Raw genomic sequence first — 15974 nt, 5'->3', positions numbered from 1 at the left:
CATGAGGATGAACAATTGTAAGAACTATACTTTATGTCACAATTTCTCTTAAATCATGAACCAATTCACTTTTTATTTTGCAAACAAGTTTAAACTATCAAATTTTATTTTAATTGTGACACAAAGGTAAAGAATTGGACAGACTGAGAGGGGGAAGAGTTAGCAAACCGGGCAGGAAAGATGTGTTTCGTCGTATAGAAGCTTCCTGGTGGGCCCAGGGCTCTATGGAGGGGTCGGCCGACCCCACCTGGAGGTTCCTGGCCCTGCCACTCGATTCTACGTCCCTCGGGAAGTCTTTCTGCACTTGTGTCGTTTCCTTTTGACATAGAAAGGGGGTCGGGCGACCCCCTCATCGCGCCTGTTTTTGGTGCCATGACGTGCCAAGGTGTATGCAGTGTTGTTCCATGCTCACGGCAGTTCAGAGATGAAGTTGGGGGGTCGGGCGACCCCCCCACACTTGCAGTTTTCGTGCAGCTGAACTTAAAACAGAGAGAGACGATCAAATGCAGATGTCCTGCTGGTGGCAACACACCAGCAGGACCAAAAACAACTCCATTAAATCAAATTTCAATTGTATAGGCACTTTTACATTGCGAAATTCAAAGTGACAAATTGAAAAATAAAATTGAGTAATCAAACCTAAATAATCAAATAGTGCCTATAACCTAAACTAACTAATTTATTTAGGGAGATGGAGGTTTGAGGAGATCCTCCCGCCCAATTGCTTGCGCCAAACGCTTGATTTTAGCGCTGGTGCTAATGCGCAGGTGGCGGAAGTGATCTTCTAACTCAAGATTCTCCATCCTGAGCTCCGACACTGTCTCCTCTAAGATCCTATTTTTCTTTCTAAGGCTAGCTGTGACTTCCAGGAGCTTCTCGATGTCGCCTTTTTCTGGATCTTCTTCGTATTCGCTAGGCGCACCGTTGATCGGAGGTGGATCCATCTTCCGCCGGATGGATGGACTTGCTGACGAGTCAAAGGACTCTCGCAACTCCATCTTTTCCTTAGAGTTCAGCGGCGGGATCAGCACCTTCCCCTTTCCCGGCCCACTGCCCACCACTTGGTGGTTCCTCCAAAAGGTTGGGGTGGACGGCGAGTAGGAAGAGGTGTGGATCGTGTCGGAGGAGATGGTGATGGCCTGCTTGGTGGCCATCGGCGCCTTCTCCCGCAGCGCAAGTTGGCCCGTGGTAGGTCGAACCGGCGTTACGGCTCGAGTAGGGGACTTCCCGATGCCCCTGCGCGGTGTGAGCGAACGAGAGGCCGACGCGGAGCGCTGCGTCACCCGGGGCGAGGTCGGGCGACCCCTCTTGGGGTCGGGCGACCCCCACATGGGGCCCGTCGGCCCTCCAGCCGGCGGCACCATGGCTAGTGGTTCAGGCTCCAGCACGTTGACGGCTAGGGCAAGCTCCAGGCTCTCAGTTAGAGACCTTTGCGGACGTGGGGAGTTGGAGCGAATGGCTTGGTTGGAAGATTTAGTTGGAGGAGCCATGGAGATGGATCTCTTGGCAAGGAATGGAGGCTAGGAGAGTCTGGTTCGAGGTGAAGATGAGAAGGAATGAATTGAGAGGAGGAAGAAGAAGAAGAGGGGGGATAAATAGATGTGTTCGGAGCCTGAAAGTTTGAGTTTTTAAAAGAAGCGTCGTGGAACGTTTGAGGGACGATCCGAGACTCCAGGGGATTTCAAAACTCAAAATATTGGGGTCGGGCGACCCCTATATTTCAGGATTTTGAATTTTGAATTTCAGCACCGAACTCTATTCATTCCCCTCTTTCTAAACCTATCCCCCCTTGGGCCAAAACCCCTAGAAGAGGGGTCGGCCGACCCCCATTTGGGGTGTTCGGCGGCCCAACTTTGATCCTACGTCATCTAAAACCCTTTACAAACCTATTTCAAAACAAAAAGGAACTAAATATATTGATTTAGCAATTATTTAAACAAAAAGGGGGTAAAAAGAAGGACATGTGGATTTTAAGACTTTGTGTCAGATTCAAATTCTATCATATCAACTTCTTCTTCTAAAGGTTCATGTTCATGGAAAACTTTAAGACGATGACCATTTACCTTAAAGGTGTTGCCGTCGTCGTCCCGCAGCGTTACCGCTCCATGAGTCGCGGCGTCAACAACGAAGAATGGTCCTTCCCATTTGCTCCTTAGCTTTCCATGGCCAAATAACTTGACCCTTGAGTTGAACATGAGAACCTTATCCCCAGGATGAAATTCCTTTTGCTTGATCCTTTTATCATGCCATCTTTTTGTTCTCTCTTTGTAGATCCTGGCATTGTGATAGGCTTTATCTCTCCATTCTTCTAGTTCGGAAATTTGGAGCTTTCTATTTCTTCCGGCCGAGGGCAAATCCATGTTCCATTTCTTGATTGCCCAGTGAGCTCTATGCTCTAGCTCTACCGGTAGATGGCATGTCTTACCGTATACAAGTTGATATGGTGTCATACCAATTGGGGTCTTGTATGCGGTCCTGTATGCCCAAAGTGCATCTGGTAGATGGCTTTTCCAGCCGGTTCCCATCTTAGTGACAGTCTTCTGCAGAATGTTCTTGATTTGTTTGTTAGATGTTTCTGCTTGTCCGCTCGTTTGAGGGTGATAGGGTGTTCCAATGTTGTGCCTTATCCCCACTTCAGCTAAGAACCGTCGGAATCTTCTGTCAATGAAGTGGCTCCCTCCATCACTGATAACTAGTCTGGGGGTGCCGAAGCGTGGAAATATGACTTCCTTGAACATCTTTATCGAATGTGTAGAGTCGGCTGCTCTGCAGGGCATTGCTTCGACCCACTTGGACACATAGTCTACTGCCACTAGGATGTACTCACACCCTTGTGACAAAGGGAATGGCCCCATGTAGTCTATGCCCCAAGCATCGAATATCTCGACTTGTAAGTTGTTTGTGAGTGGCATTGCATCACGAGTATTGATGGTCCCATGCTTCTGACACCTTGCACATCTCCTCACGAAGTTCTTTGTATCTTCGTACATGGTAGGCCAGTAGAATCCACTCTGCCATATCTTGGCATGGGTCCTGAATGCTCCATAGTGGCCTCCGTACTCTGCCCCATGGCATTTTCCATTATTTTTACTGCTTCGTCCATGGGAACACATCTCCTGAGTATGCCATCTTGACAGACTCTGTAGAGGTAAGGATCGTCCCATAGGTGCACCCTACTCTCTTTAACAAGCTTCTTCTTGTCTACCCCAGATGGTATGTATCCGGACGCCAGGTAGTTGACTATGTTTGCATACCATGGGTAGGCTTCTGAAACTCGGAGGAGTGTGTCGTCTCGAAGGTAGTCGTTGATAGGTGGATCCTGTTTATCCTCGATTTGCATCCTAGACAAGTGATCGGCTACCGAGTTTTCTACTCCCTTTTTATCTCTAATTTCTAAGTCAAATTCTTGGAGTAGTAGGATCCATCTTATTAATCTTGGTTTAGCATCTTTTTTAGTGAGCAAGTATTTTAGAGCTGCGTGATCGGAGTAAACAATCACCTTTGCTCCAACTAAATAAGATCTAAACTTGTCTATAGCAAACACTACAGCCAACAGTTCTTTTTCAGTTGTTGCATAATTCAGCTGTGGTCCTGTTAGTGTTTTGCTAGCATAAGATATTGCGTGACGCTTCTTATCTTTAGTCTGTCCTAAGACAGCACCTACAGCGTAATCACTAGCATCACACATTATCTCAAAAGGTAGCGACCAATCAGGGGGTTGAATGATTGGTGCAGAGATAAGTGCTTTCTTAAGATAGTAAAAGGAATCCAAGCACTCATCATTAAAATCAAAGGGTGCATCCTTAGCTAACAGGTTTGTTAAAGGTCTAGCAATTTGAGAGAAATCTTGTATGAACCTTCTATAAAAGCCTGCATGGCCAAGAAAGCTACGGACGCCCCTAACATTTGTGGGAGGAGGGAGCTGTTCTATAACTTCAATTTTAGCTCTATCTACCTCTATCCCACGTTCGGACACTCTATGTCCTAACACTATCCCTTCTCGAACCATAAAATGGCACTTTTCCCAGTTCAAGATCAAGTGCTTCTCTTGGCACCTTTGTAAGACTCGGTCCAGGTTCTTTAGGCAATCATCAAAAGTTTTCCCATAGACGGAGAAGTCGTCCATGAAAACTTCCATGATTTCCTCGATCATATCGGAGAAGATGGACATCATGCACCTTTGAAAAGAGGCAGGAGCATTGCATAGGCCAAAAGACATGCGCCTATATGCATATGTTCCGTAGGGGCATGTGAATGTAGTCTTACTTTGGTCGTCGGGATGGATTGGGATTTGATGGTAACCCGAATACCCATCAAGGAAGCAGAAGAAAGAGTGTTTGGCTAACCGTTCCAGCATCTCATCGATGAATGGCAACGGAAAGTGGTCTTTCTTAGTGGCCTTGTTAAGTTTTCGGTAGTCTATGCACATTCTCCATCCCGTGACAGTCCGTTGAGGAATGAGTTCATTGTTGTCATTTTTAACGACCGTCATTCCTCCTTTCTTAGGAACTACTTGAACGGGGCTGACCCATTCACTGTTCGGAACAGGGTAGATTATGCCCGCATGCAATAGTTTTAAGACCTCTTTCTTCACAACTTCTCTCATCGCATTATTTAGCCTTCTCTGAGGCTCCCTGGAAGGTATAGCATCGGGTTCGATAGGGATGCGATGAGTGCAGAGTGCAGGACTAATTCCCTTAAGGTCTTCTAACGAGTATCCTAAGACAGAGCGGCGTTCTTCTAAGACGATGATGAGTTTGGTGACTTCTTCTTCTGTCAGTTGATCACTAATGATTACCGGAGTCTCTCTATCACCATTAAGGAAGGCGTACTTAAGTCCAGAGGGAAGTGGCTTAAGTTCTATAGAGGGTTTTGGGGGTGGTTTAGATTCATCCAAGTCTAATGGTTCTTCTAATTTGTTCTCTTCTTCTTGGATGAAGTTTTCGGCTTTAGAATTAATAGAGCCGGCAAAAGGCATAGAAAGGTCTAAGCCCTTCCCGAGGTTACCCTTGAGACGCCCTTCATGAAATCCATTTAGGAACCTCATGATGGGGTGCCCGATTAACAAGTCAACTTCTTTCATATCAAAGATAAAGAAGTTTAGCAGAATGTTGACTTTGTTAATGGAGACAGGAATATTCTGTGCAATCCCACAACTCTCGACCATTTCCCCAGAGGGTAATTTAAGAAATTTGCTGGTCGGGGTTAATGGTTCCTCGCCTAGGAGTGTCAGTACTAATGATTTGGACATTAGGCTTACTCCTACAGCAGGGTCATAAAGGGATTCTATAGGAGTGGAGTTTATGACACAGGGAATGGGTGTAAAACTCGAGAGAAGTTTGATGACATCAGATGATGTCTCAGCTTCTCTAACCCATTCATTACTCATAATAGCCGTGAGTTCTTGGGCAGTTGCCCTGAGGTAACCAGCCTCAAGATGAGCTGGGATATGGCTATTCGGAGCTCTGCGTGCTGTAGATCTCCTTTGCACAGGTTGATTCGAGACATTGCCAAAATCGGCAAATAGATCAGTCTCGATGTTAAGTGGGTAATCCAAGGGATGAATTACTTCTTCCCTTGGAGGTGCTTGTGGTATTGGTTCAGGTTCGACAGCTTGGGTTGCGGCTAAAGGAGTTTTGGCTGTCGAAGGTTCATCCCTAGGAGTTCGATCTTCCTCAGAAGCTTCAATATGATCATCAGTGTAAGGGGTATTCTCGAGAATAGTCCCAAGAATGGCCTTACCTTCACTGATAGGTAAATGAAGGAATGCTCCCTTGGAGGCTAAATCAAGGAATTGTGCGGATTGTTGGCTAAGTCCGAGGTAAAAATGTTGCATAAGAATTGGCTCGGTTATACCTAAGTCTGGGCCAGATGATGTTAAGTCGGTGAGACGCGCCCAGGCCGCACCTAGAGACTCCTTCCCTTCTTGCTTGAAGTCTAGGACTTCTCTACGGAGACGAGCTATTCTAGAGATGGGAAAGTAGGTGAGGCAGAATTTGGCTTGCAGCTTTTCCCATTCTCCTCCTACACTACCTACATAGCGAGTGTACCACCGTCTGGCCTTTCCCGTCAAAGAGAACGGAAAGAGCTTCCACTTGAGGGTAACTCGCCTCATCCCTTGGATGTGGATGCATGAACAAAGTTGTTCGAAATCTCGTAGGTGTGTGTAAGGATTTTCATCTCCTTCTCCCGAAAAGGGATTCTCCTGAACCATCGCTATGAGACTCGGGCGAAGCTCATAGTGACAGGCCAAAATGGCTTTTGATGAACTCGCTGGCTCCAACTCAGCGCCCGTTGGAGCAGCGTAATCGAAGAGGGTTGTTTGATCCATTTGGATATGTGTATAAAGTTTTAAATCAAACAAAGATAACTTAACGATTTTTTTTTCTAGTTAAAACAGCTACCGTTCCCCGGCAACGGCGCCAGAAAGCTTGTTGACACCAGAAGTGGCAAACGGTTATACCGCAAGCGTACGGTAGTCAATGTAGCCTTCACCGGGAGTATTCCAGGTATCGTGATTTCCACGGGGAACGCGAAGTGAATTAACTAGGCTTTAGATCGTTAGGTGATGATCAAAGGGTCTAGGATAATGGGGTAGAGAGGTCTAACTAGTATTAATGCCTGGTCTTGGTAATTAAGTATAGTCAAGGTTTTTCACCTAACTCTTTACTGAGGGCGATACCCGAAAAGGAGGATTGAGTTAACGAAGTTTTTCACCTCCTCGTCTCCTAAGCGACTACCCTGCTCAGCCCAACTATTATTTGCAACTTGCCTACAACAGATGCGAGGAACTTTCCGCCTAGCGAGGACTGTCACTCTCACACTAGGTGTCTACACAACTGCGACAAGGAGTCCACACTGGCAAGAAGTAGTCTAGACACCACGTCTAAACTAGCTCTTGCTACCCTAAGCTTAGCTAAAGCTAAGAGCACTCAAGATCAAGCAATGTGCCAGTAAAGGATTCTTATACTTAAAGTACCAGACCAAATATTAAATACTAGAAAAGACTCAGAAGTAAGACTTACAAGAAGACCTGCTTCCGCTGAGGTGCTCCGCGAAGAAGACTCCCGACAGGCCGGGACTCCTCCTTGGAACTCCTCACTCTCTACTCACTATGATAGCACTAAGCTACTAAAGTAGTTTACTCCTAAGATACATGACTCTTAAGTGAAGGAATAGGGGGGTATTTATAGTGGGAGATGGAGTAGGGGCTACTCCGGTGCCACGTCAGCGATCCGCGTCATCTTCATCATGCACCATTGGATCAAACCGACTTCACAACCGCCATCTGATCAACGGTAGAGGCAAACTAACATGTGCAACATGTGGGCAAGGTCGGTGGGAGGCCAACCGACCCTGGAACCGCCATGAAGTGGGGTCGGCCGACCCCCTATCTGGCTGGTTGGGCCCACCTGCAGTGTCCTGGAGGCTCTCTGATGTCGGTGGAGTTGAGCTGACCTGTGGGACCCACCAAAGTGGGGTCGCCCGACCCCAATTCTATGGGGTTAGGGTGTCAGCCCTGTCCTATATGTCTTCCTCTTCATGACTATAATGTTGTCTTGGTTACTGGTGTCACTGATCTTTAGTTATTCACCCCTTCTTAGTGTTTGGACCCTTGAAAAGTACCTGTTCTTACTCCTGCAACCAAATAGTAGCATGTACATGTGGAACTAGGTTATATGTACCTATATTACTACTTTGTTTGGTTGTTTTCTCCCAAAATGAGTCTTATATTGACGGTTATGATAGTAGAAAACATGGTATAAATACCGTCAACACACCCCCTCCCCGCGCGCGCTCGGACACGGCCGCGCCGCGCGCGCCCGACCGCGTCAGGCCGACGGCGCCGCGTGGACGGCATGCGCTGCTCGCCGGCGCCACGACCCCCCCCCTCCGCTGCGGACAGCGCCACCTCCCTCGCCATTCTCTCCTCCACCCGGTGCGCGCCCCCTCGCTCTCTCTCGCGCTCTCCTGCCTCCTCTCCGCGCGCACCGTGCCGCCGCTCGCCATTGGAGCTCCCCGAGCTCCGCTCGCCGTGTTTCCGGCACTCCGTCGCCTCTCAGCGCCTCCTTCCACCTCTCCGAGCTCCGCATTCGTCTCCGCGTGCTCGGACGTAGTTTCTTCGCGCAGGTAAGCGGTTCTAGCGAGCCGAATCGCTCGCCGGAGAGTCCGCGGCCTCGCCGGAGCTCTCCGCGGCGTCGGCATCGCTGGTTTTCCCCCTCCCGAACCTCTCTTGCCTCGCTAGCGCGCGCATTATGGTCGTCGTGGCTCCCTGAGTCGCGAGAAGCCGCACTCGAGCGCTCTACCGGAGCGTGGTGGCCGGCACCGCTGCGGCAGCGCCGCCGGTCCGCCATTGCCGGTGGCCAACTCGCTGTGCGGGGTTTCAGGGCGAGTAAAGGGGTGGGATCGAGTCGCAAGAGGGAGGCGAACGTGTTGGTGCCGTTGGTTCCGGCCGAGAGGCATCACCGGCGGCGAGCCGTCGTCGGGGATCCTCTCCCCTCTCGGTGTCCTGGCCAGCGGGCCCGGCTGGCAGGCGGGTCCGCTCGTCAGCGGCCGCGGGTGCACTGCACCGGGTGCACCTAGCAGGTCTCGGGGTGGATTTGATTTGTTTTCAGAAAAATAATTTTCAGGAAATGATTTAAATGTTCAAAAATCCATATCTTGATGAATATAGCTCCAAAAATTGTGAAATAAATTTTGGTGTATTCCATATTTCCAGATCTATAGCCTAGTATGTTTGCATGTCGTGACTAAGTAACTTTTCTGTGTAAGTATATTTAATCCATGTTTTTGTCAAACTTGGAAAATGCATAGTAAACGAAATAGGGCTCTGAAAAATGTAAAATTTGTTTTGCTGGCTCTGCATGTGTGTTTAATCACTGAGAAAATATTGTTACATATTATTTGGTGTATAAATGAATTTATGGTAATTTAAATGCTTGCATGGCAGTACTTTATGATTTTTAATAATTAATTGGGTCATGCAATAAATCTGGAAAATTTTGTGGGTGTTTCTTATGATATTAGACAAATTGTAAAAATATGAAATCTGTTGTTTGACACTTATACCACAATAGGGTGATTATACTTACTTTATTACTTAATCTTGTGATTTTTGTGGCTCAAAATAAGTAACCAAAAATTATGAAAAATTTTCAGTAAACTTTATGCTTAGCTGGAAGTCTCCTGTAATTTTTGTGGAATTTATTGATGAACAGAATTACATGTCATTTTTAATGGGCTTAGAAATGAATAAAGAAAACTATGAATGGTTGTATATATATATAGGTTGAATGGAATAAGTTGGGTTTGGTGTATCTTTGAAGCATCATGGAGGTTGCTGGTTGCATTTGAAAAATAATTATAGAAGAGAATGTAATAGATGTTTGATTCAATTGTTTATTCTTGGATGATGTTGACTACCTTGTAATAAGCATGACCAAGTGCATTACCTATGCATCATAACATGACTCCTTTGGTACTCTCTCATATAAGCATCCACTCGGGCATCTCGCACTCCACTCATGAGCATATATGCATCATACAGGCTCGCAGGAGAACGAGGTGGGAACCGAGGAACCCGAGGAGCTTCAGGAGCAGGAACCTCCGGAAGCACAGGAACCCGGAGAGGAACTGCAGGAGTGTCCGGATCACCGACCCAGCACGTTTGAGAAAGGCAAGCCCCGGAGCATTCTAAGTCTCCCTATTCTCGCTAACTTATGTGATGCACTATACTTGTTCTACTACTGCATTTAAGTGGTAGGAGTTGCCTGATACCGTTGCTGCATATGTACTCCTTGTTATCCCTACTCGTTTATCTACCTTGTCCTATGTAGATAGGCGCGGAGTCTATGCTTAGCTTGCTTAGTCCGGTAGAAGTCGGGTGATGTCCTGTCACCTGCGAGATATAGGTGGATACCTGCTTGATTAAGCAGTGGTTGCTTGGGGAAAGAAATAACCAAGTGTGGAATGTAATTGGAGACCGGGCAGGGTCTTATGGTGGGTTGCCCATAGTGCCCCTGCCTGTGTCGATTAAGGACCGATCGTTGACGGCCCTCTTGTCATGTTGAACGCATGCCCCACACTTAGCTGGAAGGATAAGTCGTTCCGACCGCGAAGCCTGAACACTATCCGGGCCGGGAATCGAGCCGCCATGCGCTGTATTGGTGGTGGTTGAGGAGAACGACGAGGGCGCGGCGCGCAACCTTGGTATACCTTGGATACCTCGGTCGCCGGAACGGTCCTCGGGTACTGGCAGTGCCTGCCGAACCCGCGAATTGGTCCTGGATAGTGTAATACGGTGATCTGTAGCTCACATGATCAGTGAGTGTGGTTTGTGTGGGGAATACCTCGCCAGCTGGTTAGAAATCGATTCGAATCGCCATCGCTCCTAGATAGTGAGCACTTGACATGAGCCCTGTCCTCGTAGTAAGGACTATGGAACACTTGGGTTATAATGAAACGGGTTTATGACTGCTATGATGAGGTACTATCATAGTCTCATACTTGCTTGTAATAGCACAGGAGCAAACCTAGATAATAGATAATGATACTTTCAACTTGAGCAGATTAAAAGAAGAAAAGATTTATGTAGGTTAGGGTAATAAAACCTTGCGGTCTTTGCAAAATGGTTGTCAGCTACCCCACTAAATAGCCTTCATGATCCTTGATGAGTCTTTATTTTAAGTTTATGACGGGTAAGTCTAGCTGAGTACCTTCTCGTACTCAGGGTTCTACTCCCATGTTGTTTTGCAGATGGTCAAATGTACTATGGTTATTGCATCCTCTGTCTGTACCCAGCTATGGGTGATGACTAGACCAAGGGCGATGGTCACTTCGTCTCTTCTTTTGCTTTTGTGGGAATGACCGAACTATGGCACTGTATCAGACTTATCGTGTGTGTTGTATTTTCGAACTATGAAGCTTCCGCTACTTGAAGAACTTGGTTTGTAATAACTTAAGTACTCCGATGTGTTTCATGAATGTTGTAATCTGGATGTACTTGTGGATGGCGGCCGCTAAACTTATTACGATCTTGGCTGTTATGCGATGTGTGGTTTGAAATCCTTCGAGATTTCACGGACTACCGGGATTATATGGGCTTAAACGTGATGGTTCGACTATGCAAATGGTCACTATTAGGCTTAATCTCTTATAATTTGGTCGGTTAGTAACAATCAGTTCTACAGTGATGACAATGCTGCCATGTGTCCAGTCCTACCTCCTGGAGTCTTGGGGCGCCCTCGATGCACACAATGCATATGTCCTCAGTGCTTGCATGCTCTACAATATGTCTTCCATTGGTGTAATCACAATGCTCAGATTCCTCAATGTTCAATTGGAAACTATATAATATCATATTTTATCCTCATCCCTCCACCTACACCGTTGTGCAATTCGTTTGGAATGGTCTTTATTGCTTGCCAAACTGTACATATAAAATCTGTGGATTCTTCTCATGTGCCTATAGGCCTCATCCTTCAAATTGTGCTGATTGCACCTCTCTTGAGATATAGACTTATCTCGTGCGTTACCTTTGTTGTCTTGTGCTGTTAAAGGTAATGATGTCTCTCTGCAAATTATTTTTTCCTATATACTTTTTTATTTCTATTTACCTGTTGTTTGCCTCATTTTGTCTTCAAGGTGTTCCAACTGATGAAACCAATGCACTGCTAGGTGATACAAGTGAAACTACCTCGGCTACTCCTGACTATGGGCTTTTGCATGGACTATGCTTAAATAGTGTTTGTTCTGGATACTGATAATGTATAGTTCCATCATCTCTATCTAACTCTAAAACCTTGTCGGCAATGTTGTAAAGCAACTTTGGGGAATATCTCATGTATTTATTGCTACCTTGGTTACCTTGTCTCTAATAGGCCTACTATTGCTTGGTTCAGATGGAGTACAAAAATATGCTAAGTAGAAAATGATTTACCTTTTCGTTAGCTGCAATTGCTAATCATTTTCCAATTCCTAGATGAAACATGTTCTCTGTTGCTAATCATTAGTTGACTGATACGGCGCGCGAGGGCGCGCCCCTTCCACTAGTTTCTCTACAAACAAATCTCTTTGCTGAAGCTGAGAGCAACGATGAGCCTTCCGACTACTTTTGACTTATTAGGATCCAAAAAATATGTTGTAATATGCCTTTTAGCTTTCATCTCTTTTTTATTCTTTTTTGTTTCTTGAACTTTGTCTTGTGAGTTTGAACTTTTGCTTGTTTTAATTCTATTTTAACGGACCAAGCCCCTCCTAATAAAAATATAGTAAGGGAAACATAGGTTAAAAGCTTAAAATGTGAAATAAACTGATTTATTTAAGCACATGGCTTAAATCAGATTCTCACAAAACTGCTTGAAACACTAAAGAATGCTTTTATTTTTTTTCAAAAATAAAGGATTTTATTAATTCATAATTACTAAATCGAGTTGATATAACAATTGTGAAAGGACTAAATTTTAAGATGGTCATTATTCTGTGTCTAACCCTTATGACCTATTGTTCACCCACCGGCCAAGTTCTTGAACTTAGAGCAGCTCCAATGGTTTGGCAATTTTGGTTTGGCATTTGTTGTTGTTTGCCAACTCCCAATTGCAAATGCAAAGGAAAAAATATGGCCATCCCCAATGGTTTGGCATTTTGGACTTGGCAATTACCTAATGGAGATCGCTCGGCTGCGTGGATGCAATGGCCGCTAGCGTGTTTTTGTCCAGACGCGCGCGATCTTCAGGGAGGGATGTAGCAGACTCGATCAGCGTATTTCAATCGCGTTCAGGGAGGGACGACGTAGCAGACTTGATCTGCATCTTTGAGTCGCGGTAAACCAATGGCGACGCGGACTCTATTTGGCGCGAGGACTCCCTACGACGAAGAAAACGACACAAAGAGACTAGGCCGCGCACGGAATTGACGCAGGAAAACCAGCCGCAAGCGTTTGCCAATCCAAAAGCCAACTCCCAAATATGCCAAGAGGAGCCTCTCAAATGCCAAGTTTACTAAAATAGCAAACCCGTTTGCAAAACCGTTGGAGGAGTGATTTTTACCTTTTTACCAAATAATACAAATGCCAAACTAGAATGACAAACCGTTGGAGATGCTCTTAGATCAACAATTAAAGAGATCATGTATTTAACTATACCTAATTACCAGGTTCCTGAACTTAAATGAACAATTGGAAAAATGATGATGTTGCATCCACCTAATAAGTTAGCACACTAATTGTGCATTTTACTCATTTTATAATCATGATACATTTCCAACTGATTTTAGAGTTCTAAAATCCTGTTGGAGTTGTCGGAATTCAGTCGTCGTCACCACTCACCACCGGATATCAAATGGTTTAGTTGTTCGTATTTTTCTCTCAAAAAAAAAACATTAGCGAACGGCCCTGCCTCATATCGTATGGGCCCCACTGCTCACGCTCTCAGACCGATCCGACCCAAAGCCCTCGTTTCTCATCGCGCCACCGCTTACCCCGCCGCCGCCGCGTCGGCAGCGGCGATGGCGTCGTCGTCGTCGCGGCCGATGCTCCGCCGCCTCGCAGAACTGGCCAGAGGCCGCGTCCGCGCCAACCACCGCATGCTCTCATCCGCCTTCCCGTCCACCGCCGCCATCGAGAGGGCTTCGCAGTCGCCGGCGGAGGCCCAGGCCGTGCGCATGACGGAGGGTTGCGTGCGGGTACGTACATCCCTCCTACTACCTACTAGTAGGTCGTTTCGCTGCATTTTTCCAATTCCAAATCTGTAGGCTATTCTAGTTTGTTTTCTGTTTTAGTTAGGATTAATTTTGTGGTAGCAATCGGCAATTTTAGAGAGGGTTTCCTCTTCCTAGTAGACTCTAGCCTCCTATGGAGTATATGCATTTTTTGTGCTAACTTAAATTGGTTCCGATTGGGTAAGCTAAAATACTTAAGGTTTGTAGTTCTGAATGAATCCAACATAAGAAAATTGTTTTGGGTCGTGCTGAACTCATACTGAATTGTATCCTAGAAACATGATTCATGTTAGGGAACTGAAATAAATTGGTGATGATATATTATGACGAAATGAGTTGTGGATTGCTAAATTTGAACTCTTCCATTTATATGAGGAACTTTCTGACAAATTAGGAATGCTCGTTGCTTGGTGCCAAGCTGACTTAGCACATGCTGTTCGTATTCTGGGAAGAAACTGCAGCAAACATTCCTTTCATACTGTTCCTTTTATTATTGTTTATTTTGCACTCAGAAATTTAATAATTTGCAGAGATTAAAAGAATTACATGCTAAAGAACCATCCGCTGAAGGTAAGATGCTGCGCTTAAGCGTTGAAGCAGGTGGATGTTCTGGGTTCCAATATTCTTTCGCTCTTGATGACAAGAAAAACTCAGACGACAGGTGAGTCGTTTGTTTTGATTAGTTTTCAGATTTTTTTTCGTTGTGGAGCCTATGAATTTATTGTGCATTGCAGTGTGACCCTTGGTTTTCCTTACTTGTTTCCTCAATAATTATATAATTTACTTGTAGGGTTTTTGAGACTGATGGTGTTAAATTGGTCGTGGATGACATCTCATATGACTTCGTAAAAGGTGCCACTGTGGATTATGAGGAGGAACTTATACGTTCAGCGTTTGTGGTTAGTTTGATCTTTGGCTTTCATTCTTTAGTTGGAATATTTTATCAAGGGTATTTTAGTTCATAAGTTTTTCTGCATACTAGACCAAGTAGATCAAAATATGTTTAGTCTTAAAGGTTCTTCCTTAGTTGGCGTGGCATTTCCTTGCCTTGTGGCAACTTGGCATCCAGTCAGCCAGAGTTTAATGCCAAGGGCCTCGCCTATCTTTCCTGACATATAGGAGATACATGGGGTGCAATTTTAGTTTTTATACTAGTCAATTTTGCCATTGCAAGCTGCCTCGCCCTCACTGGCTCAACCTCCCACCATTCAGCAGTCAATTATGCTGCCTCCTGCTCCATTTCCTGTTCCCATTTTTCCTGAGGACGGACCACCATTTCAGAACTGCAGAATTGGGATAGGGAGGGAGGAAAAGAAAGCTTGACAGGGGTAGTGGGGCTAATGCAACCATTTCTGGGCTAGACCTTACCCATGAATATGTATCCATGGCTGTTATGGTCGTCAACAGAGGCCAATGCAGCCAATGAGCCAGCCAGCCACGGAAGAGGTGCATGGGAAACACATGTGGCAATGGATCAGATTTGTTAGGATGATTAAATTAAGTTGTCAAATTACTTAATGGGTTGTTAGACTGGGGTTGTGTCATCGGGCACTATAGAAACACGCCCTGTATCCTCATTGAAATCAAGCAATGAAGAATCAATTTAAGCCTTTCGAATCTATAATGTGATCCCTCCCCTAGCAGCTGGCTTGACCTGGCTATCCTCCTGGCGGTGTTGACCCTTGAATGAATTACAGTTCAAAACAGAGGTGCACCATACTGCAAACAGATACACACGTTTTTTTTGGACTGTGTATTTAAGACAGGCTGAAAGGATGAAGACTTAGCTATTTCCTCTGTACAAATGGCTACATGCTGTAATGTATGGCTCTGTTCATTGTGATGGTGGTTTTCCCAGTTCTAGGTAGTGCATGAAAATAGTGTCATTGAAATAGTTTATGTGCTGAGATGTTGATGAGAGTTCTGGAACTAGACTCTAAATACGTATTGCCAGTGCCTTAATTTTTTAGCCTTGAAGTCTATCATGTTGAAGTTTTAAAATGAATGAAATGTTTCATCTACTAGGCTTTAATGTTTGCCTCTTTCACTTTCCCCAGCACACATGTTTCATGTAGTTCTACTTCTCATTGCTTTAAAAGCTAACCCTTTTGGTACGTTCACACGATTTTTGTTTTCTGGGTAGTGTCATGGGCAGCCAACGGGCTATAAGGGCCGACGGGGCCCAGTTATCTTTATAAGTTTAGAATAATTGGTATTTGCAATTTATTTAGTCCCAAATAGGTATTAGCAAAAGAGAT

At 45.4% G+C, this 15974-nt stretch overlaps 1 protein-coding gene across 1 annotated transcript in view; it reads left to right on the top strand.

Moving 5' to 3' along the window:
- The window catches only part of LOC8069870 (iron-sulfur assembly protein IscA-like 2, mitochondrial), a 3620-nt gene continuing 1020 nt past the window's right edge, over positions 13375 to 15974 (top strand). The window contains exons 1-3 of the mRNA XM_002445335.2: positions 13375 to 13680; positions 14247 to 14377; positions 14507 to 14615. Coding sequence (XP_002445380.2) covers positions 13405 to 13680; positions 14247 to 14377; positions 14507 to 14615 — 516 coding nt within the window. The 5' untranslated portion in view covers positions 13375 to 13404. The remainder of the gene's footprint in view (positions 13681 to 14246; positions 14378 to 14506; positions 14616 to 15974) is intronic.

This window comes from Sorghum bicolor, chromosome 7 (assembly GCF_000003195.3).
Source record: "Sorghum bicolor cultivar BTx623 chromosome 7, Sorghum_bicolor_NCBIv3, whole genome shotgun sequence".
NCBI classification, from domain to species: domain Eukaryota; kingdom Viridiplantae; phylum Streptophyta; class Magnoliopsida; order Poales; family Poaceae; genus Sorghum; species Sorghum bicolor.
The sequence above is the reverse complement of the archived record's forward strand: the minus strand, read 5'-3'. Positions and strand labels throughout refer to the sequence as shown.